The sequence below is a fragment of the Excalfactoria chinensis genome, chromosome 3 (assembly GCF_039878825.1).
Source record: "Excalfactoria chinensis isolate bCotChi1 chromosome 3, bCotChi1.hap2, whole genome shotgun sequence".
In the NCBI taxonomy this organism is placed as follows: Eukaryota; Metazoa; Chordata; class Aves; order Galliformes; family Phasianidae; genus Excalfactoria; species Excalfactoria chinensis.
In genome coordinates, this window is record NC_092827.1 from 5,687,573 (window position 1) to 5,713,088 (window position 25,516).

General features: G+C 46.9%; 1 protein-coding gene across 18 annotated transcripts in view; it reads left to right on the plus strand.

The window, feature by feature from the left end:
• DTNB (dystrobrevin beta) overlaps positions 1–25,516 on the plus strand; it is a 135,178-nt gene that overhangs the window by 102,435 nt on the left and 7,227 nt on the right. For all 18 annotated transcript variants that reach the window (XR_011902996.1, XR_011902997.1, XM_072330818.1 and 15 more), the window contains one exon: positions 22,117–22,261. Coding sequence is in view for 16 of the 18 variants with exons in the window: in XM_072330818.1 (XP_072186919.1) it covers positions 22,117–22,261 (145 nt within the window). In the remaining 2 variants the exon portion in view is untranslated. The remainder of the gene's footprint in view (positions 1–22,116; positions 22,262–25,516) is intronic.

Genomic DNA, 25,516 nt, shown 5'->3' on the forward strand with positions numbered 1-25,516 from the left:
ACTAGCAGCTTTACACATCACTGTGTGGATTGGTGTCAGCACTGATCTGGAAAGGCATCAATGGAACCTCTCCAGTTTGAAGTCCAGAAGGATTCATTGAACCATACCCCAGAGTCCAGATGTCTTCAGGTCTTCATGTCATGCATTTTCTCCAGTGGAAGATGTACCTGAACTGTCTGTGACAGTTTGGCTTAAAGCCAACTGAAGAGGTTTTAAAACTCTTACCTATTATTTTATCAATTAAAATTATTATCAAGAGTCACACTGCCCTTTACAGACTCTGCCAGTTTTGGTGGTTATGGTGATGCATCTTCCCTCTCTGTGGAAGAATATCTTGAAAAGGGTCCCAGACTAACACGTGCTCAGCCAGCCCTTCCCCTGCCCATCAGGCGTGGAAGAAAAGCCTGGTCTGGTTGGTACTTCACAAAGGGCTCCAGTCTAGTCCAGAAACAGCTGAAGCGCAGATGGGAAGAAATGTGTTACACTGCCTGGGACCCATGGAAGAGAAGGCCTCAGTGATCTGAAGGGATGGCCCTCTCACCCCCTGATGAGATGGATCGATTACGTGGTGATGGCATCCATTTACATGAAGGATTATGGTTAGTAAGAAACAAATCAATGGAGCAGTCTCAGATTCAGCACTGGCCATGCATCAAAAGCAGTAGCATCAGCATCCGCTTCAGGAATTTCTGCTTTCCCTTCTCTACTAGAGCAGCAAATCTTATCCCACCTTCCTAGTATTGCTAACAACTGTTACAGGGGTAAAGAGGATCAGTTTTCCTGGCTGTACTCAAGCAAGTTTCATGGCCAAAAAAAAGGACTTCCCCAAAAAAATGCCATCTGGTTCATTCTAAAGACAACATACATAGAATCATGGAATCATTCATGTTGGAGAACACCTCTCAGGTCACCAAGTCCAACCCATCCCAACCATGTCCTTAAGGGCCATATCTCCACATTTCCTGAACACCTCCAGAGATAGTGACTCCACCACCTCCCCAAACAACGTATGCATTCCAAGGACTGGACGTGCCCAGGTTAGCGTGGACAGGCTGGATATTAGGAACAATTTCTTCTTCAAAAGAGTGGTCAGGCACTGGAACAGGCCACATAGGGAGCACATGGGCTCACTCACTATAGGTATTCAAGAAATGTGGAAATGTGGCACCGAGGAACTCCTTCGAATGAGTTGGGCCAGTCCTGGACACATCCTGAAGGAAAAAACACTGTGTAGAGAGATTACTTCACTCTACAGAGCATTATGCCACATAAACCGTCACACTATTCTCTCCCACTGCTAAAATTGTTGTGTCCTAGCTAATAAAGTTCTTTTCCAACATAGATCCTAATTTACAACAGGGCCGTGTTCATGTCACAGCTGGTGAGAGACTTAAATAATCTGCTAAATATTAAAACCTTTGTTTTATTGTCAAACGAACAGCCATTGGAGCTGTACTGTTCGATATTCAGAGGAACGCTGTAGGAATTCATGGAGATGTACATCACATGTATCATGTCTCTGGCATGTAGTACAATACATAGAACAAATCCAGAAGAGCGTCAAGAGAACTGATCTGGTGCCAAACAGGCACAGAAACAGCCTCACAGCAGAGGAGCTCACATGGGAGTATTTAAAGACTGGAATGGAAATCTTTTCCTTTCAGAAGATGGTGGGAACCATACAGCATTGCGGAGCAGATGAGGCTGATGAATGTTGTATTACCAAATGGAAAAAGTGGGCACGCTGTCACCAAACCATGCTCGTGAGGTCATGGACATCGTGGGAGGGTTGTTCCTCAGCCCCACAGATGGGCTCTTGGGAGCCCCAGTTTTCCTGCAGAAAACTGGGAGAGGGAAATTCCTAGCCTTGAAGAGCCTTGGAGAAGCCTCATTGTGCTGATATCTGAATCTGAGACTGCTGTGTGTATCTTGGCATCCTTCAAAGTGGGCACAGTGGGGATGGATGGTGGTTGGACTTGATGATCTTAGAGGTCTTCTACAACCGTAACGATTCTATGACTCAGGGACACGGTCAGTGGGCATGGTGGTGATGGGTTGACTACTGGACTAAATGACCTTAGTGGTCTTTTCCAACCTTCATGACTCTATGAAATTTAGAAGAGCACATCTGGTTGCCTACCACACTGGCATCTCTATCTGCCCAATTAAGCTGAAAAGAATTGCAGCAGTTCCTGAGTCTCACCAGCTAAGTCTTGAGTGAGTGCATGGAAAAGTTCTGTGATGCTGAAGCCAGCTGGCATGGGAACACCTTGGTCTGCAGGACCTGGTGGCTGCATGAAGCACTGGGATGGTCCCCACAGCGTGCTGGGGAATGCGATGGCTGAAATGTGTCAAAGCTGTGCCAAGGAGCCTTCTCACACTTCACTGCTGTAAATTACCTTGTTGCTGTGCCAGAAGCACTCCTGGGCATGATTCAATTCACTCTTATAGACAGATTTAGCTTCAGAGTAAGCTTTGAGTTTGTGCCTCCATGCCACGAGCCATGTTTATGGGCCTCCTAAAGGATGTCAAACACAGAAAGACTCCAGAAGAGCCACTTAAATGTTGAGCATTTGACGCTGTACTGGGAGCAAGGTCTTTCCCAACCTTAATGATTCTATGAGCAGGCAAGATGATGGTGAGTTGATAGTTGGGCTTGATGATCTTAGAGGTCTTTTCCAACCTTAATGATTTGATGCTTCTATTCTACAAAGTATTGGAATAGGTTACCCCAGGAGGTGGTAGATGGTCCCTGGGAACACCCGAGGTCAGGCTGGAAGGGGCTCTGAGCACCTGACGGAGCTGTGGGTGTCCCTGTTCGTTGCTGGGAGGTTGGATCAGATGACCTCTAAAGGTCCCTTCCAACTCAAACGATTCTGTGGTTCTATGATTCTACAAAGTGCTGTCAGATGTGCAAGACAAACTAAGGCAGCGGGTAGCACTTGGATATTTTCTTGGTTATTTCTGACTCGTAGTAAATAGATACTTTCAAAAATAGCAGTTGAGAAAATTGTCACGGGGATGTGCAATTTTTCCTGTGTTCCTGCTGCCCCATTAGGAGGGAACAGCCATAGCGTAGAACCATTTATGCAGAGCACTCGCTCCATTCATGTCTTCCCTGAATCGCATTCCTCTGTACTTAATCACATCTTGGACTGCACAGCCAGGAACAGGCAGGAGTTTGTTCGGTTTAATGTTTTCCAAGCTGAGAAAGACACGTATGCCAAGTCTGAACTTTTTGCCGCTACCATTTCTAACAAAGCTCCACACAAAAGCATTGTGGCTGCACTTGCTTTTGACTTCGGGGAAAAAATATGCTTATTCATTCTAATGCACTTCAGGAACAGCTGAAGGGTTTTCTATTTTCTAAACAGATCCTCTGTCGAGAGGCTGCCCAGCGTGAGCATTTTCAGTTTTACTCCGCTCAAGGTTTCTGTTTGTTTGCTTGCTTGCTTTTTTAGAATCACGGAATCGGTTTGAGTTGGAAGGGACCTTCAGAGGTTGCCGAGTCCAACTGCATTGAGCAGGGATGTTCACAGCTTGTTCAGGGTGATCGGAAATATGCTCTATTTACAAAAAGAGGATTAGGAGTGGAACAGTCTTGCACACAAAGCAATTCCTTTGGGTGCACCATGGGTGGACAAGGAGATCCAACTCTTGCTCACATGTGGCCAGAGGGGCTCCAGGAGCCCCAGGAACTTCTTCCTGCACTCAGGGCACTTGCTTCCTTCTTCCTAGGGCTTTATATTTTGCTAAGCAAGCAAAGGGAGAGGCCATACTGCCTTACTGGGCTGATGCCGTTGGATAAAGCAGAGCCTTGGATGGAGGGTTCGGCTGCACAATGAGCTGACTTTGACAGCAAAACCAGCTTGAGACATTCCTTTTCCCGTGCCAACATTCCCTGCTCCAGCAGTTATGTTCTTGCAGTTTCTGAGGGGCCGTGCTCCAAATCAGAGCACTGACATCTTTCTAATTAAAGACAGTGTTCCTAGAAAAAAAAAAGATGAAACGGGAAATTCTTGTACCTACACCTTCATTGGCCTCACGTCAGATCTTCAAGAAGTACAGATCTGGGCTGAAAGAGGCTGGGAGAGGCTCTGCAGCACATTAGAGGGGCTGCAAAGATGATACGCAGTGTCCCTGCAGAGTCAGCGGTGATTTGGAAGTGTGCATTCAGTGCTTAGGCTCATTCTGCAGGAACATTTCATAGGTCCTCATGAAGCATCTCATTTGCAAATTCAGTCTGGGTTTTTTTTTAGAGACAGATATTCTCCCTCTAATGAGTGTTTCCATCCTGTGCTGCTTGTTCATGAGGATTCATTGTGGTGCATCAGTGGGATTTTTCATTTCGCATGCATGTCTCCACCAAAGCATTTGTTGCCACAACTTGGGGTGGATATTCATGAGCTTCTCGAGGTTGTGTTTGTGTTGTGGAGCTATCATTGAGATGACTGCAGAGATACGCTGCGAGGATTTGCATTTGTTTGGCAAGATTGAGTTTCACGCGCTGCTTGTTTTGTCCGTAGGAAATGTGATGCTGATGATGAGTTTGGCAAGACTGAAAGTCGGAAGACAGAATTCAGGAATAATTTATCTTCCCATAGTTTATTCAAGCATAGATTGCAACTGGTTAAATGATATCTGTGTAGAGTCCAGGATGTGAAATGCCTCTGTGCTCCCCAGCTAAATTTCACAGCTATGCTGATGGTTCTACAACAAACCTTGATTGATGTTATAGTCAAAGACTTGATCTAGTTTGTAGATAAGCTTATTTATCTACAAACTACTTAAGTTTGTAGAGATGCAGACAGTGCCTGCATACCGCCTCAGTGTGCGCGTTGGGTTGGCACCCAAAACAACAACCAGTATCACATGTTGTGCATACACCTGTCTGTAGAATTCTGATCTTAACCAAAAGGAGAGCTGGACCAAATGACCTTTAACAGTCCCTTCCAACCCAGGTGATTCCATGAAAATATACAGCTGTATGTCTTCACATCTTTCTGGATCAATGTGAGTGCACCCATTTCAGAGACGGGGAAAACTGATCCTTCTTTAGACACTCAAGGCTACCCAACTGTTGATGAAATTCAAATGAGAAGGGTTGCTTGCATCTTGGCTGTCACTGGTATAAGGAATTGGTTCTCATACACAGTCATGAAAAGCATGGGAGAAGCCCTTAGAGCAGCTGCACGGGCTGTAGCTTGGTGCTTAGGGACTGCACCTTGCATGAGTTATGTCTACAGAGCTGAACTCTGGACACTTAGTGGAAGGGAAGGTGTACGGTGGTGTTAATCCTCTGTAATTCAATTGCAAAGAAATTAATATTAAATATGTTTCTGTGCGTGCATTTGCAATGCTTTTCCTCCTATCATTATGCAAGCATAGGAGGGAAATCAAAGCCACATGAAGGACATCTGGATCCAGCGCTGGTTTGTGTGGCACCTGGCCCTTATTAATAGTAATGAGGAAATAGCAGTTTGGGATTTCTTGACCTCACATGAAATTCATTTCGCTGGGCAAAGGTTGCTAGCAGATGGCAGCAATTGGGGCTCATTTCATCATCTGTTACACAGACTTTATGGCTTGGTTTTGCCCTTTTCCTTTGTAAGGAGCTATCCCTTTTTCCACCTCCTCTCTTTTTAAGAGTTGTCTTTTTTCAAAGGGAGTCCCGAAACATCTTGTTAAAGCATGTTATGTGCAGCACGAGCGTTTAGGTACGGGCTGATACAACAAAATAATCCCTCCGAGCATAAATCACTCTTTTGCTCACTGTGTTGTAAACTTCCATCTTTTTGAAGTCGGTAGTTTCTTCTGGCTGATTGGCCCCTCTCCAATTTGTTCTCTATTTCCCCAGCCCACAAATACACTTTTGCACTCTGCCTTTGAGCAAATTAAAGAGAGATGAGGAGACACAGCCGCATCATCGTCGGCATAAAGCGCCATCTCAAACCAGCACTGGTGTCACCGAAGTCTCATTTAATGATGCACCCCAATGAGTTGTGTGCAAGTGAGCAGCTTTTGAAGAGCACAGAGCGTCCAGAGGAAGGGTTTTTGCCTTCACTGCTCGGCGTCTGCCTCCCTGTTGTCACCTTTATTGCATGACCTTTATTTTCCTTTATTTTTTTTAGTAGCTGGAGCTGATTCAAAAGATGCTAGAAGATAAACCTCAAAATTACAGGTGTAGTGCTGTTTAGTATTAGGGAAACACTATGAATTCAAGACCTCGGAAATGATGAGGTTTGATATCTGCTTGCTCAGATGTGATGTTGGCCATTAGAGTGATGGCTTCTGTGCTGCGACAACACGTATTTACAACACCCCTATCAAAAAAAAATCACAATGCATCGATGTAGTCGATGTACACCACGCTGCAGAAATGAAACACCGGGCCTGGAATCAATTTGTCCAAAGTGCTCAATTGTAATAGCCTTACCTTGGAGCCCAATGGTAGGAAATATCCATTCCAGCTGCACACTTTGCCTTTCACGAGGCGTTCAAACAGAAACCTCTTAGAGGTTTTATTTATCAAAGTGAAGTGAAAGTGGTTCTAACTACTAACGTTGTGTAACTCAAGTTGGTTCTGGGGAGAAATGCTTGTTTTGTATTTGTGATTTAGTCACTTCTGCAAATAGCTCTTCAATTCTGCAAGCCCAAAGCAGATGTGCTCAAACCCGCAATAAATTAGAGTAGCAGAGAAAGAGAAAATCTCGGTGTTTTGACTGATGCAGCTTAAGGAAAGGTGGTGCTCCAGAACACTGACAGTTTAATTCTGTGTTTCTGACAGCATTAATGAGTTCATTACATTAAATAAACTGCAGAATTTGAGATCCACATCATGTTGGTTGGGTTGCACCACTGCTATTGGTGTACATACAAACAGCACAAAGGATCAGTGCTCTCCTGGTGACGTGAGGGCATAGAGTTCTCTGATTCAGTCATTTCTCTTAAAGATTTCTGTATTCTTTTGTCCATTACTCATCAGCCTCAGGGCTCCATATGACTTCTTTGAGCTGGATACCCATGGTTGGGTTCAGTCTTGCCCAAATTACAGATATCACAGGATCTCAGCTTGGTAGGACTTGGACCTCCAGAAATGATCCAGTCCAACCCCCTGCTAAAGCAGTTTCCCTGCAGTAGGTTATATCCCTGCATGCATTCCTTCTCCTCAGTGTGGAAGACCTGAAGCCTCTGAATTCCATATCTGTGATACTGTAGACAATCCTATGAACCAAGGAAGACTCTTCAGTGTCAATGTCTGATCCCAAGACTTACTGTCATTGTCAAGAATGGCAGCAGACCACACATCCCCGGTGGCGTAAGGAGGTTCCCTTCAGGATAGGAGTGGCCTCTGGCAAAAGCGAAGAATCAGAGAATCACAAAATTGCAGGGGTCAGAAGGAGATCATCAAGTCCAGCTCCCCTGCTGAAGCAGGTACCCTACAGTAGATCACACACATAGGCTTCCAGGCAAGTCTTTAATATGTTCATAGAAGGAGACTCCACAACCTCTCTGGGCAGGCAGGTTGTTCCAGTACTCTGTCAGCCTTATGGTAAAGGAACCAAGAGAAGCTTTGAGCACCACCATGCCCAACCTCCCTGCCTGGAAAAGCCATTGCCATAGTGCTTGATAGGTTTACAGCAAGGTTTACAGTACCATTACTGGGTGTATTAGTGATAAGAGATCAAACCTGACTGTCCAGAAAGCTTTGACTTTGGCATCTTCCAAGGTGGGCTTGATGAGGATGGGTTGACCATTGGACTAGATGGTCTAAGAGGTTTTTTCCAACCTTAATGATTCTGTGATCCTGTGAACGTCCTTTCTAGCTCTGTACTACTTCATACCTTAAAGTTTTGGGTGCTGTATTGCTGGGGCCCTTGATCATCACCGGTGCAACCAAGGACTGAAACCTGGCCTTGACTTCTCTGGTCCACATGTAGGCCATCATCTATAAGGCACCCACCGAGGGCACCCTCACATGCAGATAATGTCATTACTCACATGGGTGAGGTTATTTGTTTGCAAAGTGCTTGCAGAATCCTTGGACTACCACCAGCCTTGTAGACGACTCATCTGCATTCATTATTGCTTTTTTTAAGAGCCAAGCATGTTACAAAAAGATGACAAATCCTCAACTATTTTGTAGGTAGCACACTTGAGAGAAGTAGTGAAAGTTGCTAAGTTACCCGTTGCTGTTTAAGTCTGAAAATGGCTTCAGAGGGTGTGGAAATGGCTAGTGAAGGGCGAGACTCAAGACTTTCATTTTCTGCAAAAGTACAGATAGATTTACCCAGAGAAACTCAGCTCTCATCATAGCACAGCAGTGTTTCTCAGACCCAATATAACTATTTGTTCCTATTTCTGAAACAGGTTTTAAAAGTGTACATTGTTTGCTTTCTGCAGGAATTTATACTCATAATATTCCATCAACAGCCTTGTGACCAGACTGTGCACAACGTGCCATCCAACACAAAACTGTTCTGCATTTCATTTGGGTGGATCTGAGAGATGGACAGGCTGGTGCTCCAGATGTGGCCTCCCCAGGGCAGAGCAGAATAGAGGAGAACTTTCTTCACTGGCCACGCTCTGTGCAATGCACCCCAGGGTCCCACTGGCCTTCTTGGCCATAACGGGCACACTGCTGGCTCATGGTCAACTGTTGGTCAGCTGTTGGTCAACCAGAACACCATTGGCTTTCCTGGCCACATAGGCACACTGCTGGCTTATGGCCAACCATTTGTCAACCATTTGTCAACCACTGATCAACCATAGGTAAACCAGAACATGCAGGTTCAGCTGGTGGAGCTGGTGCTTGTGTTTGCCTGCAGCCTGTGCTCCTAAGGTCCTCTCCTGTTTGAAGCCCTTTCTGGAGCCTCTGCTCCCTTGTGGAAGCTGTCCATTCCTGGGCAGGAAGGAGCACGTGAGTCCTTGCTCACCATTGGTGCGCACTGGAAGTCCCCAGCCCCTGGTGTCGGTGGCTGCGCTGCCATCACACAGCGGCTCCACAACTGCTATGGTAAAAAGTTTCGTGCAACACCCCAAAAAGGTGAGATTTGATTTGAGATCCAACTCAGAACAGCATGCCAGAGGGCTCACATTTAGTCATTGCATGTCTCAACTTTTCAAGCGCAAGTAGGCAGCAACCTTCCTCGTTCAGCTGCTGGAACATCTCTGCAGTTTGTCAGCCCTGCTGGTTCCAGGCTGAATGCCGATCCCTCTCGTGAATAATGCATTATTTTTCCACATTCCAGGCTGCTCTTTGCTTTTGCACTGCAGGCTGCATACTACACTGGCTCAGATGTGCTCTGTGCCTCTGTCCCAGAGCCAGAACTGGAATACATATGGGAGAGCCCACAGTCTGTGTTTCTGAGCTAACCATGCCCATTCCAACCCCTTGCATGGCACAGCACTGGGTTCTGGCAGCAGGTCAGGCTGGCAACACCTGTGTTGGCTGATGACACCAACTCAGCTTCCCGAGCACAGTCGCTGGTATCCTTGAGGACCTCATAAAATACTTGGAGAGCATTCCAGGAAATTATGGAAGCCGTGAAGAATTTAAGTATTTTCCTGAGTTTTCTGTCCTCGTTCACATTTGGTCTTCATTGGCTTCCCCCCCTCCTTTTTTGCCAACAAATTCAAACCTTGAGCCACGTTTTTATGGTCCTGGAGAAGCCCTGAGCGCTCAGTTGCTTTTACACTTCTCTCCAACACGGCGGTCACACGTTTAAACAACAGATGAGCGACCTTGTAAATCCACCCGGGGTTCTCTCCTTTTTCAGAGTGTCATTAATTAATGATTAATTCTCACATCCAGTGAGTAACTGTTTCCATCACTGCCCTGACATCACTCTCCCCTTGGGACTGCTCTATTCCTCTCTTTCTCTGCATGCGTCAGCCCAATCTCTGGGGTTCTGTTTGGATCCAGGATTGCTCTTCTCTTCCATCACCTGGTTGCCACCATGGATTTGGCATCAGAAGTGATCAGATAAAGTCTGACCCACACTGTGACTCGAATTCAGGTATTTGTTGAGTCTGCGGGATTTCTGGCTTGAGAATTGCCAGGTTGAAGTTGGCTGGAGAGGTGATGGGTGCCCCATCCCAGGAGACACCAAAGTTCATGCACAACAGGGCTCTGAGCACTGATGGAGCTGTGGGTGTCCCTGTTCAGTGCAGGCAGTTGGACCAGATGGCTTTTAAAGGTCCTTTCCAACTCAAACCATTCTATCATTCTATGATTCTAACTCACTCTGGTTGGATTCCCACAAACTTTATTGAATAACACAAGTGTTTCAAGCACAGAGAAATCAGATATTTTAGTAATTGCACGGTGCTGCAAGAAACAGTTTTCTCTGTTAATGGATTTCAGTCATTTGTCTATTCCTTGAAGCAGGTGCTTTTTCCTCAAAGCAGCCTATTTTATAAGTCTGCAATGTTTGAATTGCTGCGGAGTGCTACTGTTCCCTTACGACTGTTGTTTATACGCTCCAAGTTTGTGTTGTCTAAATGTAGAAAATGAATTTTGTTTAAAAATAAAACATCTCTAAGACTTGGAAATTCACCTCCCGGGGAATACTTGTATGTTTGGAAAACATTTGCATAGCAAAAGGTTCTCAACTATTTGGAAATGTTGCACATATGAATTTCGCGGTGCTAATACACTGATGTTTGACACCTGCTTCTGAGGATGAGCTGACAGGCTATTTCCTAGATCAAATGTGGTAGTTTGTTTAGCTAGAAGTGTCTCTAAAGTTGGACTTGATGATCTTACGGTCTTTTCCAATCTTCATTCTATGGTTCTATGATAAAACTTAATGATATGAAGGGTCCATTGGTGTCCATCGTGGGTTACCCGCACGGTACATCACACCCCGTGAAAAACACATTGTCTCCGTTCCAGGATGAATGTACATGCCTCCAGTTTCCAGCTGGCTTTGATTTTCCCTTTCCTGACTAGATTAAACACCTCTGGTGTTCTGTATTTCCATCTGGGGGATACACGCACCCAAAGTGAGCTCTTAATTACCTTTAGGATATGCTGGGAAGGGGGAGGCGTCCCAGCCTGCTGCCATCAGCGATCGTTATAGATCTGGCAGTAGTGCCTCTGCTTGGCTTTTCTCTTCACAGCACCTTCTCCCTCTCACTCTTTGTTGTGCAATGTAGTGTCCAGAATTATTGTGCTCAAGTATTTCACTGCCATCACCATTGACACCCACTGACTGACTCTGAGGCTAACTGCTCTTAACTATTCAGTCATTCTGCTCTTCCTTTTTAGTACTATTGAGGAAAATGCTAATACATCACTTGGAGCTTCCCTCTCACTTCAGGATTTATGAAAGTGGATATCAGCAGACCTAAAACCTCTTCAAGCAGCTCTGTGGGGACTCTTGGGTTCAAGTCATCCAACCTGCTGCCTTTAAGATAAGTATCTTCAGAAAGCAATGTGCTGAATAGCAAAAACGCTGTACAGAATCAAATTATAAAACCCGGTCCCAGAACAAGTGCCAGCCTTCCCAGCATCAATCATTTTGTCTTGGTGCACCACGATGAAGCATGGTTTGTTTTATAGAAGAAAATTGTCATTTCTAACCCTTTGAGGCACAGACAGTGTTCCTTATGGAACCCTCACAGGCCCATCTCCAATTCATGCCTAACAAAACCACGCAACTTCAATTCTGTGCTCAGCAAGCAGTTGCTTAAAGAACATCTCATTCTGAGCCCTCATTTGCTGTGATACTTGATTGCGTTAGCACTCTTGGTATCAGTTATTTCACTGATCCTTTGTAGTCAGGATCCTGCAGTTCCGTATTCTGCAAGAAAAATACTTAAGGAGTGGCACCACTGTCCACACACATCTTTTCCTCTTTATGCTCTTCACTTTTCCTGAGTGGGGAAAAGTTGTATTTAAGATTCCAAGCACATAACATAGAGCCATAGAACCATTAAGACTGCAAAAGACATCCAAGATCACCAAGTCCAACCATCAACCCATTCCCACCATGACCACTTGTAGACTCATTAACATTGGACAGGAGCTCCAAGATTACAAAGTCCAACCATCAAAATTTCCACTATCAAAGCACCGGTGCAACCGGTTTTTATTGTTAACCATCATTTCTTTTGCTTTTGCTTCTTCTTTGGACACCTACTTTGGGATACACACCCAAAGAACTGTTGGTGTCTTTCTGTCTGGGTTTTCACAACACTGTTTTCCTTAGTTGGTCTCCTTGAGTGCCTTCCATCTCAGGGTATTCTGTGATTAGGTAGCAGTAATATTTTCTCTTTTTCAGAGCTGGAAAACATTACGTGTGTGTGTGTTTCCCGCCTCTTTTCTCCTTTATGCCATGAATCCCTCTTTCTGATAGAGGAGGAAGCAGCATTGTGATTTATGGCAAGTATGTACCTGGTACCAAGCTCCAATTCCCATCTGCATTCCCAGGGCTTCTCCATGCCACGGCTGTTCTGAGCCATTCCTGATCTGCAGTGCTCTGATCTTCCTCTGTATTAATGATTCATCCTAACCTTTATGTCATCAGGAAGTTTCATTAGAGCGTGGTTATTTTTGTGCGCATAATTAGAATATTAAATAGACGAATCCTTGAGGATTCATCTATTGCATATCACTTGCATCCTCCAGCCTGCAGATCGTCTTTCAGCAGAACCCTTCCTCTTCACTCTCTCTTATGGCAACAGATAACCACAAATCATGGCTCTGCCTTGCTGGCTGACCCGTGCTGACAACTGTTACAGAGAGCAAAACCAAACACCGCGTTTATCTCCTGTAACCTGTTATTGTGCAGAGCCTCGGGCAGATTCCTTGATCCTGAGTATCACCTAACGACTCTGTGCTCCCAGCTGGGAGATTCCGGGTGTCTGCCTCATGGTCACAAATGGACAGACCATTTTTGCAGCATCCCACATGCTCGTTTCCCCAGGTTTTGTTGTATTTCGGCGGTGGTTATCACGTCAGGCTGACCAACGTGACATTATTCTTTGGATGCACTAAGGTGGCAGTACAAGATGTGTGTCTTGTTGGAAGTTGCAGGCTTTGGAAGCTTTTTCCCTGCTCGTGCAGGATTACAAAGGTACTTCTTTGTTGTCAACGTCTGTCAAGTATTGAGGCAGAACTGTGGTTTGTGTACAACTTTCTTGTAAGACACATGCCCTTGCCTGCTTAGAAACTCATGTGCAAACTTGTTTATATGCTGTATTTTTAGCTTCATATTCTTGCTACCAAGAATTTAATCAGTGACTTTAAAAGCTGGATGTATTCAGAGCCCCATTAGTTCTAGTACTTATCCCCTAAGCTCCTTAATTAGGTGGCATCCATCATCGTAGTCCATATTTCCTGGCCAACAGCTACTGGCACTCCTCTTCTCTTAAGCCATACGCTGCCTGCATGGAGGGGGAAGCAGATCTCCACAAGCAAAATGTCAGGGCACGAGTTTTGTGTTTTAATGTGCTTTCTCAGAGTCATAGAGCCGTTTGTGTTGGAGGGGACCTTTAAAGGTCACCCAGTCCGACTCCCCTGCAATGAACAGGGACACCTACAATGTGTCGGTTGTTGTAGCCTCTGGATTTGTTTCCTGACACACAGGATAGAATCATAGAATCATTAAGACTGGAAAAGACCTCTAAGATCATCGAGTCACTCTTCATTGCAGGGGAGTCAGTCTAGGTGACCTTTAAAGGTCCCCTCCAACTCAAACTATTCTATGATTCTCTGGTCCTGGAGGTGCTGTGCCACCACATCACCTTCCAGCTGCTCATCGAGGTGAGCCCACAGCAACCTGCTGTGTTGAGGACCAGTTCCATTCACATCCTGGAAGTTTTCTAAGGCAACTTCTTCCTTGTGTCCAACCTGCAGCAATCAGTGCAGGTCTCAGTGCTCTGCTGCCATGGTGTAATCGTGCTGGAAGTCAAGCAGAGCTGCACCCCTCTGATCGTGCTCATCTCGGGTGAGCATTCCTGGGCATTTTAATGGTTGGGAAATTGGGCTCTGTGTATACTTGTCTCCCTGGATGTGTTCTACAACGGTGTCAGTGTGGCACAAGAGAATCAGAGGGCTTGGTGGGGTTGGATTGGAGGTTAGACTGGGTGATTGTAGGGGTCTTTTCCAACCTGAATGATTCTGTGATTCTATTTAGGGACGTGGTTGGTGGGCAGGGTGAGTGGATTGATGGTTGCTCTTAATGATCTTGGCTTTTCCTTAGAAGACATCTTCTCCAGACTTTACAGTTCTATGATTCTGTGATGAACAGTCATTGCTGGCAGCCCCCACTTGCTCCAAGCTCTCTGGGTGCCCCCAGAACAGAGCCACGACCTTTCCTCTGACACAGCCCAGGCTGTGGGGTGAACCCCCAGCGGGCTTCTGTGGGGGAAAGGCACCGGAGCAGAACTGAGGTGGAAATCTTTCCATCCGTGTTAGGTTGCAGATGAGTTAATGGGGTAAAAGTGCCAGCTGAGATGGCTGGAAACGCGGCACGGATAATTTTGAAAGATAACACTTGCTTTTAGACTTTGTAATGCAAGTCCTCCGGGGGATTGTATGGGAACTGAAACTGTAAGAGCCCTGGGAAAGCTGCAAGGAGAGAGAGAGCCAGGCGGGAGCGGGGAAGCACTCGAGGCCGGTGAAGGGAACAATCTGGTACATATTGAGTGCAGGGACTGAATCCCCGCGTGAGGCCCTGCTGGAAGGGGGGACGGCACATGCCCCACGACTGTGGAAATGGTGGATGAAAGCAAAAATGTCAGGCTTTGAAAGAAGCGAGGAGAAAGAAGGCATTCTGTGTGGTAACCAAGATTTTATTGTTTCCTGATCCCTGCTCTCTATCCCACAGCTGGGGGGATAGGGAGGAATGAAAACAAACAGCGTTCGGTGAATGGAGGAGCTCAGACGGTGCTTTGGGACTGGAGAAAATGAGGGTTTTCCTACTGACCCATGGAAAGAAACGAATGGAGTTTCCTCTTCCTCCTCCCCCCTTCCTTCTATTGTGATACAGCAAGGATCATCCTTGCTGCTCTTCACCTTCCAGAGCCCTCGGCAGTGTTGGCCTGATGGTTGAACTTGTTGGTCACGTTGGACTTGACCCTGAGGGACTTTTCCATCCAGTGGTGCTGCGGTTCCATGGGATGCAGTGCTCTTGTTGCCACAGTCAGCACAGAATATTCACATCCCCTGGCAGCAGGGAAGCTGCATACAGCAGTTGCCCTGAAGCAACGGGTTATCTGTGCGTTACAATTAACACTGAAAAGGCAAATGGGAAAAAGAGCTGAGTAATGCAATCAGGTTGCCAGAACAGCAGTGGAAATAGCGCTGAGGCTGGAGATCTACCAGCTTGGCAGCAGGACGCAATGAGTCCTGCCCTGTACTGCAGCATTTGCTGCTCCGGGGCGTTCCACCGTTGTTAATTAACGCCGGGTATAATGCTTCACTGCCGGGTCCGTGCTCCGTGAGGCGTTGCTGTGTCTGTGTGCATCTGATCTAATTCCATGGGCAATGGTTGCGCATTGCTGCGACACGGGGGTCCGGCGCAGGGCTGGCTGGGGGCCATGCTGGAGGGTTTGCAGCGCAGTTCACCCTCCCCATGAGCCCTCTGTAGACATGTGTCTATATTCCTATATATATTTGTGCTTGCTTTATGGCTGACTGCGCTAACGAGCTTTGTAGTGTGCCTCTATGTGTGTGTCAGCTTTACTGTAATGCATAAAATGGAGGCAGGAAGTGTGCGCGAGCAGATCGGCTGGGCTAATGTGCCACAGAGGATGGTAGAATTTAATTTCCCTACACCAATGAGGTTAATAAGATGTATTGGTGGGGTGTCTGAGCTTAGCAATGTTGTTTTCTGGTTTATATTCTCTAAGAGAATATTTGCAGAGAAAAGGGGTGAATTTTCTTTGGTGTACGTTTTGGTCTGGGTGGCGTTAACTCAACCACAGGTTTCACCTGTAGCACCAAAGGAGTTTTTTTCTCCACTTCTGGTTAACATCAGCAGTTTTTCAAGTCGTATCAAGAAAGCAAACCACAAATGGCAAAACAGAGCAATTCCCGCTCCCATCACTTGGTTTCTCTGGTGATGTTCCCCACAGGGGATATCATTAATGACCATCTGGGTGAGGGGATTGATTGTAAGTTTGCAGGCGACACAAAGTTGGAAGGACGTGCTGGTCTGTTTGAAGGTAGGAAAGTTCAGCAGGGGGATCTGGATGGGATGCATCAACGTGCTGAGCCAACAAGATCAAAACTTTCTTCTCTGAAAGAGCAGTGGTGCAGTGGCACAGCTGCCCAGGGAGGTGGTGGGGTCAGCATCCTTGGGGGAGTTCAGGAGCTGTGGGAATGTGGCACTGGGGGCCATGGGCAGTGGGCATGGTGGGATGTCTTGGGGTTGGGCTTGGGGATCTTAGTGGTCTTCTCCAACCTGAATGATTCTTTGAATCTGTGATTCTGCAGAAGTGGTGAGAACAAGGCCCTGTGCCAAATTAGCTTGATGGGATTCTAGTTTTCATCACAGGTTAAAGCAATTCAGGTACATCTGTGTTAGAGGAAAGCATTGCTGTTGTAGTTCTCCTCTGCAGTGCTGCAGGTAACTCCGGAACAAATCCTTTCTGTAGCATCGAAGCAGCACGGAGCTGGTGAGCCTCATGCAACAGCAGCTGCAGCTTTGGTTGCAGAAGTTTTCTCCAAGGTCGCTTGTCAAGGTTTTCCTGTTAGAACAGAGAGACGTGTAAATTGAAATTCCTCTATAGTTCATTATTTCTGCCCTGAATTAATTACTGTTCAGTCTTCCTGCAAGGGACTTGGATTTGTTCGTGGCATCAAGCAGGAGAAGATTGCGAGGGCTTCAGAGAGCGTGTTGAGAATTCGAAATGATCCTGAAAAATGGCAGGAATATTTGGAGAAGGAAAAAAAAAAAAGAAAAGAAATGGAGAAATTGTGTTTTTACTCCAGAGAAGATGAGACTGAAAGCAGGTTTTGGAAGTCTTTGAGTACACAGGTGATCAACCCAAGGAGAAAGGAAGCACCACCGTCCTCATCCCGCGGGGCGGAGGTTACGGTGCTGAAAATTTCATTTAGGAATTTCATTTTGGCAATAGGAAAATGTGAATGAAGAGGTTTGTGAGAGCATGTTGGATAAACATCTGTCAGGAAGGGATTTTGGAGAGCTGGTCCAGCTGTAGAGTGAATGGTGAGTGGGCTGTCTCCTTACAGTGGTGTTTTTGTGATTCTATTCATGTCAGACCTGCATCAGCAAGTAACCTCCTATCTCAGCACCTCACCTTTGCAAATAGCAGCTTTCATTAGTTTTAAACTCTACAAAAGTGCCTGATATCACACATTGCTTATTGATGCAGGAGTGGGGCGACTGAAAGGGCACAGGCAGCCCAGGGATGAGCTCAGGCCAGCACCAACCCCATGGAAGCTCGTTAACAAGTTCACAATTATGACGGATTCTTGGCTAAGGATGGGAAGCATCAATCAGTGCCCTTTGGATGGATGATCTCTGTTATCTTTTTTATTGAGCCTTGTCTGTGAGATTCATCATCTTCTCAAGGACAGAACCCAAATCACAGAATCATAGAGCCAGGAAGCTCATTGAGACCTCTGTGGTCATCAATCCACCATGATGACCATGCCCACTCAGAGAACCACAGAACCATTCAGGTTGGAGAAGATGTCTGAGATCACAAATCCATCCCCAGCCCATCCCACCATGCCCTGATCACCACATCTCCACACCTAAACTTACATGGCAGGGCCTGTTTGCAGTGAACCAGTTTTCTGGCACCCGCTCACAGGATAAAAACATTAAAACAAAACAAAACAAAGCAAAACAAAAGAACGACTTTCATGAGTGAGCTTGATTGTTTTGTCAAGGATTACTCGCTAACCTGCCCCTGGTAGTCCATAATATTCACTTCAGTAAAATATTTGCACTCTTCAGCTCTCATAAATTTCCCCAATATTTCAGGGCGTTTCTAAACAAAATTAACCCCGGTGCAGGGAGCGTCTCAGCTCGTTGCTTTCAGGCTTTCCGACACTATTTATTGCCTTGGCTCAGTCCCAAAATGAGCAAAGGAATGCAAGGGCGCTGCAGTGTTTGGATTGTGTATGTGTGAAATTCTAAACACAGATGATGTAGGCTAGGCGGGTGACCTATACATCCGCGGAGAGTGCAACTTGATTTCCGACTTGACAGCTTTTTGGTGAAATAAAGGGGATGGATGAGGCCTGCAGGCTATGGGCAATGGAAATCCGGTGCAGGGCAAGCCATGAGGCTGTGGTAGAAGTCACTCAGCGTGGGCCTTGGGAACTGTACTGAGAAGATCAGGATCAAAAGCTGCTGTGTAGTTCTTAAACAGAGGGGAGGGAGGTATCATGGAACAGAAGAATGGTTGTGTTGGAAGGGACCTTAAAGGTCATAGAGCCACAGAATGGTTGGGTTGGAAGGGACCTTACAGCACCTCCAGCTCCAACCCTGCCATGGGCTGGGTGCCCCCAGCAGCTCAGGCTGCACAGGGCTCATCTACCTCCCCAGACACCTCCAGGGATGGGGCACCCACAGCTCTGGGCAGTGCCAAGCCTCACCGCCCTCTGAATGAAGAATTTCCCTATAACATCTATCCTAAATCTCCCCTCTTTTATAGTAAATGCAAGTTAGAAAGTGAACGTGCACGATATGCAGATGAAAAGCCTGTTCCCATTTCACTTTCTAATGAAGATTCCTGCTTTTTCTCGGATGCTGTTTGACATTGTCTGATTTCCTTAATTTCCTACAGCGAAAATGCAGAACAAAAAATGAATGTTGTAGGCCACGCGTTTATGTTCTTTTCATTTTTGATCCATTTCTGCGGTGTTTTCTGGAGTTGGTTATTTGGGGCATGATGAGTTGTTTACTTGTCTGAATCGCTTCTCTAAGAAAATGTTAGCTTTTTATAGGTACACGAGATCTCTTTTATTTTAATCTATTCACGGGAATATGTTAGATGATAAAGCGCATTAAAGTCAACGTAAATTCCTTGCAAAGCAAACGTCCTTAGCTTCTCGGTAGGATCACAGATCCACACAAATAACGTGGGTCCCTCTGGGGTCATCTACCCCAGCTTCCCTGGAGGCAGAACTGCTGATGGGTACAGCGGTTGGAGCAGATGCCTCCAGAGGCCCTTTTCCATTCAGTGAGAGATGTTGCTGTCCCTTCTTCCCACACCTCTTGTTCTGATGCAAAGCCTAGAGCTCTTTGGTTTTTTAGAAGATATTTAGGGTTTTTCAGGTTAAACCTCAGAGCTGCTGTATGTGAGTCTTGATAAACCAGGGCCAGTCTATCTGAGTCAGCTTCCCAACATTGCAGGAGCTGGGTCAGGGCTTTCCTGGGCCGTTTTTATTGATGGAAATCCATCTCCTGCAGCCCGTTTACAGAAGCATTCCAGGATGCTTAACATTGCATTCTTCTTCCCATAACCCAACTGCATCAGTGAGGAACTTAAAAACCTGTTCACGGTTCTGCTGCAAGGAACCCCAAAGCTTCCTGTTCACACATAGCTGTGCTCAGAGCATCCCTGCATTGAGTTCGCTTTGACAACCTCAGAGCAGCCTCAGCTCCGTATTTACGACCTGCCCTGTTCCTTCCTTCAGCTTTTGGAGGAGGAGGAAGGCTGTAGGAGTGATTTATTGCTTTCCCATTCCGCCTCGGGAGCAGCTCCTGAGCTCATCCATTATCTGTCTGTGCCTCCTCCATCCCCATCCCCTGCCCACGCATCCACCCACCGCTTCCTCCTATGGGGCCCAGCCCAGCACCTGCGGTTCACGTTATGACCGCCCGTGCTGGGGGACTCCTCCACTCTTCCCTTCCGCTTCCGCATGTGTCTGCGTGCACCAGATGTCTTTCTTGCTTTCTCAGTCAGTAATGTGCTTTCTAGGACACCAAGCCGTACGGTCCCATCGCTGGGTTTCTGGTTCTCCCAAATCGTGCTCATGGTTAGCAAACAACAGCAGCGTGCAGACAGCTCACATGTTCTCCTTTCTCTTCGCTGTATGGCTGCGCATCACAAACGTTGCCTAAAGGTCACGCAGTATTTTTCCACACACGTAATTATTCCACGGGAGTGGAAACACCCAAGCGTGCATGAGACTACATTCTCTGTATTAAGAACAAGAAGGGTGAGATCGATACTTAGAATAGTTTTATTTTGTCTGGAATTAGAGAATTTCTTCTCATGAAGAGCAGTGATGCAGTGGCACAGCTGCCCAGGGAGGTGATGGTCTTAGCATCCATGGAGCTGTTCCAGAACCATGGGGATGTGGCACTGAGGGACGTGGGCTGTGGGCATGGGGTGTGGGCTGGGATTTGACTTGGAGATCTGAGAGGTCTTCTCCAACCTCAGTGATTCCACAGTTCTGTGATTCACTGCCTGAGAGCCCACGAAGGCGATTTGCGCCCAAGAGCTTTCAGATCCTCTTTCGGCCAACAGGTGCTGCAGGGCACATCAATTGGGGCCGCTGCGCAGCAGGAAGCACGGTGCTGCCCCCAGGCTGCTCTCCATGCCACATTGGCTGCGTGCTGTCACCAGCTTTTCTCACAATCACTCAGATTTCCAGGAACTGCATCATTGTGAGAGTGAGGGACGTTCCCAGCCCCTCTGCTCCAGTTGTTGCCGTATGCAAATTGGCGCAGCCCATCTGCGTGCCCAGCGATTGAGAAAAACAATTTCAGTTCTTTGGGCACTTACTCGAAGAAGGCAGATTTAGCTGATGTGTCGCGGAGACACGTGTCAGTAGAATACAGGTGTCCCCAGGGCTGGAGGCTGGGCTGGGGCTGGGGGCGTGGAGCTTAAGGGGTCCTTCAGGGGAGATGTAGGTTAAATGTGAGGAGGAAATTCTGTACTCTGAAGGTTGGTGATGCCCAGGTGCTGCTGCCCAGTGAACTGTGGGCGCCCCATCCATGGAGTTGCTCAGGGCACTGTGCAGCCTGAGCTGGTGGGGGGCACCCAGCCCGTGGCTGGGAGTGGGGCTGAGGGGGCTGTGAGGTCCCTTCCAACCCGACCATTCTGTATCTCTATGATCTTTAAGATCCTTTCAACCAAACCCATTTTATGGTCCTATGATCTTTAAGGTCCCTTCCAACCCAACGATTCTGTCGTTCTATGATTGCAGTCCCAGTGAGCGCACATCTGGGGAGCACCACGGGCCAGATGTGGAGATGCATGGAGCTGGTCCTACAGCTGGCAGCTTGGGCAGTGACACGGATCCACTCGATGGAGCTGATGACGTTTCCTGTGCTTTTATTTGCAAACCATTTCATTTTTGCAACAAAATAAGAGACCATTTCTCTCCTGCAGCAGCCGTCTCCCCTGCCATCACCATGAGAATATTTCACTCGCTTCTTTCACTCCATGTGTGATCAATGCGGTTTCAAACCAACAGTTTTGCACACTGGTGGGTTTTTGTGCCCGGAGCGCTGGGCACAGTGCAGCGGTGTTGCAGGGTTGCCCTGGTAACTGGTGCACGTCAAAGGGAGTAAAGGATGCACGGGTCGGAGGAAGGGAAGCAAACAGAATGGCACGAGCAGAATGAGTTTGGTCAGGGGTTGTGCAGCTTTCATGTGATTTTTTTAACGAGTAGTTTTCCCCTCATCCATGATAGCACAGCTTAAATATAAATGCAGGCTCAGGTCGTCAGTCATGGCTAGCAAAGCATGGCAGAGCTGGTCGTGAACTGAGCAAGGGGGTGTAGAGTGTGCTGAGAGAGAGAAACTGCTGCAGAGAACACCCGGGTTGTAAGATTGCAGAGCACTGGGATGATCAGGGCAGCTCTGGATAGTTAAAGACCAATCAGAAAAGGTTATTTTGTTTTGTTTTGTTTTGTTTCCAATGCCTTTTTTAGGAGCAAGTATTAATAAATCTGCATGGTATTTGTGGGCTTGCTCAGCCCCTCATCGTGCATTTGCTGTTTGCTTTCTGGATGCTGCAGAGCTAAGCGTTTGGTTTCCTAACCTCATGTCTCTGTCCAACAGCGGTTAGCTCTGTGCAGAGCAGGTTGCAGAGCACGGTTGCATGCTTTACAGCATTATTTTTAGACGCTGACCCAAAACAAGTGTAAGATGTGCACACTGTGTCTCCGTGCAGGCGCAAGCAGCGGGCTCAGCGCACTCGTCACCCACCCACGGAGCTGGTCGCCCGCTGCCCATGCCCGTCAGATCCACCTCCGCTGGCTCCACACCAACACACGGCCCACAGGACATCGGGGATGTGCAAGAAGCTTTCACACAAGGTGAGCATCTCGTGGAGCAGGGAATGGGGCAGCCCAGTGCCGGCCCCTTTGCTGTGCTCCGGACCAAAGGGACTGTGGCATGTTGTTATTCTTTCCAACTTGAAGGGTTCTCCCATCCTAGAAAGTTATCCTATAATTGTAGACTCATAGAATGGAGTGGTTTGAGTTGGAGAGCACTTTAAAATCCACTCAACCCAGCCACTGCCATGGGGACACATCCACTGACCAGGTGCCCAAAGCCCCCTCCAGCCTGGCCTTGGGCACTGGCAGGGATGGGGCACCCACAGATCCTCTGTGCCAGGGCCTCACTGCCCTCTAGGTAAAGAAATTCCCCCTTACATATAGCCTCAGTCTTTCCTCCTTTAGTTTAAGGCCATCTCTCCTTGTCCTGTCACTATCAGACTAATGCCAGCAGGAAAGGAAAGATGGGAGGATCAAAGCAAAGAAGCAGAAGGACACATATTTTTGTAAGTCATATTGGACTTGATGTTCCTTTCCAACCTAGCTGACTGGTTATGAGACTGAACGTTTTCTTGCTCCCTTTCTCCAGCCCTTACAAAGGATCAGAGCTCCTTGTTACTTCCTTTGCCCCTTCTCTAGATGTTACACCACTTGTGTTGGAAAGAAAAATACCAGTTTTTGGCCTAAGCTCGCTGGTGCCAATCTGTATGGGTACAGCCTGATCTGGGCAACCTGATGGAGCTGAAGGTGTCCCTGATCATTGCAGTGGAGTTGGACGAGATGACTTTTAGAGGTTCCTTCCAACTCAAACGATTCTGTGGTTGAATCCTGGGATTTTATGATTCTATGATTGAGCTGCAGATGTCCCTGCTTATTGTAGAGGTTGAGGTGGTTGGGTAATTTCAACTGCATTTCCCTATGTACACCTCAGTGTACACCAATCCTTTGGTAAAACCGTAACGGTTGGATCAAATGGGTTAGCTGTCCATTTCTGAACAATTCAGCTTAGAGTGCTTTGAAATGCACCAGGGCAGCAGTTGACAGATATTTTTACTCCCCGGCATCTGTAGGTAGTGTGAATTCATACATGGCTGCTATTGGTTTTAAGAAAAACAAACTTCTGCAGTCATGCATTGCAAACATCGCTGTGGGCTCAAGAAGTGCTTCAGGATTTAAAGACAACCAGATGAAACAGAAACCTCGTGCACTCAGTCCAGACCTCTTCCTCTTCCTCACTGAGGGGAGAGGGAATAAAATGGAGGTTCCACCCTCAGGATGTTGGGAAAAGGCAAGCAAAGGCATTAAGTGGGTCTGATGTCAAGAAGGCTGGCAAAGAAGAGGTTCTCTGCCTTTAGGGAGCCATCACACTGCAAAGAACAAGGGAGTTCATTCTTTAGTCCTGCCTTCCCCAAGATCTACATCTCCCAGAGGTGAAGCTGTTCAGTTCCATAAAAGATGACAACTTCTATCTCATACTTTCATTATCTGGAGGTGGAATTTTCTCATTCATGAGCATATTTCTTGCTGAGTAGGGGAGGTGGTGAATATTAATGTCAGATATTTTGTCAGACAGGTGTTCTCCTGTTCGTGGTGGTGATGGGTTGTCTGGACTTGATGATCTTAGTGATCTTTTCCAACCTTAACGGATGTTGAATCCCCGACACAGTGCAGGATGCAGTGAGGACCACAAGCCTTCAGCCCTCAGTGCTTGGTGAAAGGAAAAGGCTCAGCTGGTGAGTAGGTCAGATGGTGGAAGAAGTCCAGAATGGAAGCACAAAGCATCTACAGCTCATAGAATGACAAAATCGTTAAGACTGGAAAAGACCACTAAAATCAAGTCCAACCGTCAACCCATCAGTGCTCATCTTGGAGAAGGAAATGCCTTTTTCTGACCCCATCAGCAGAAACAAGCTCAGAGAAGCTGTGGGTGCTCCATCCCCTGAAGTGCCCAAGGCCCCAGACAGGCTGATCTGCTCAGTGGCAACCAGCCCAATGCAGGGAGTTGGAACTGAATGGGCTGAAAGGACCCTTCCAAGCCAACCATTCTATGGTTCTGTGATCTCTAAGGTCCTTTCCAACCCAACCACTCTATGATTCTCTGATCTCTCTAAGCGCTTCCAGAGACGAAGCAGGAGCCGCGTTCCAGGAGGCGCGGTGCCAAACACCAGCGGCACGGCTCCATCTGCTGCTGTGGGTGGCCCTGGCGCCTCCTCTTCATCCCCCCAACGAGTCAAGAGCCTCATCCCACTCCTTCAACAGCTGCCCGTCCTTCCCCTGCAGATCAGCTTTCTGTTCTCCAGGCTGCACGCAGCGGTGCGGGGAGTCCTACCAGGCACTGGGAAAATCTGCTGTATCTGGTTCATCATTTTCCCCTTTGGTTTTTTAATGAGGAAAGCACAAAGAGACGAAATGATCTCCTTTCTGCAGCTACGAGTAATGAACACAAGATTGTTGTAGTACAGGAACTGCCCTACTTGATTCTTTTTATTTTACAGTAGTGATTTGGCATCGAAATATGCTTTATATCCATCTGCTTTTGGAGACACAGAAGAAGCGATGTTCCCTCTGCACAGTGTGCAGGCTTCAAGCCCCTGGCTCTGGTACAAGCTCGTGAAATGAACAGGAGCTCATTCCTGCTTCATAGGAGCACAATCTTCAATAGGCCCTGTCAATTCTGCCCAAAGTGAACATTTGTTTTCTTTTTTTTTCCAGGTTTTTAATGCCTTAGCATCCCTATACAGTGTATGGCAGGTATTGTATAGGGCTGTTGTAGTGCTAAGGGCTTGGGTGGCATCCACATCCCAATGGTATGGTAGTGGTGGTGGTGGCACACAGGAGCAAATTATCCATAGGCAATGCTTTCAGAACAAAACCCCTTGGAAGGTTCCATTTATTTTGCTTTTTATTTTTTACTTTTTTTAAACAAAAGCATTTAAATTATCTCTGTGAACTCTTGCGTATCTTATAAAATGAGAGAGGAGAAAAAAAGTGGGTGAAGGTCTCTGTCCTGCTCTCACATTGCCATACCCAGGACTGCCAACATCATCACTCCCACCCCACACCAGTGGGGAAATCAGCTGGAAATGTTTGCAGAAGGAAATCTTAGGGAACCCAATGGGACATGCTGCCTTTGATGGTGCCCTCATGGTCTTCCACTGAGAGAACACAGTAATGCAGTATTAGAATAAAACCCAACGGCTGGAAAACCTTTTGCAAGAGAACATGGTCAGCAGGCTCTGTAATAAGTTTCCGGGAATGATCCTTCTGGGAAGGCAATCTGCACAATTAGTGCTA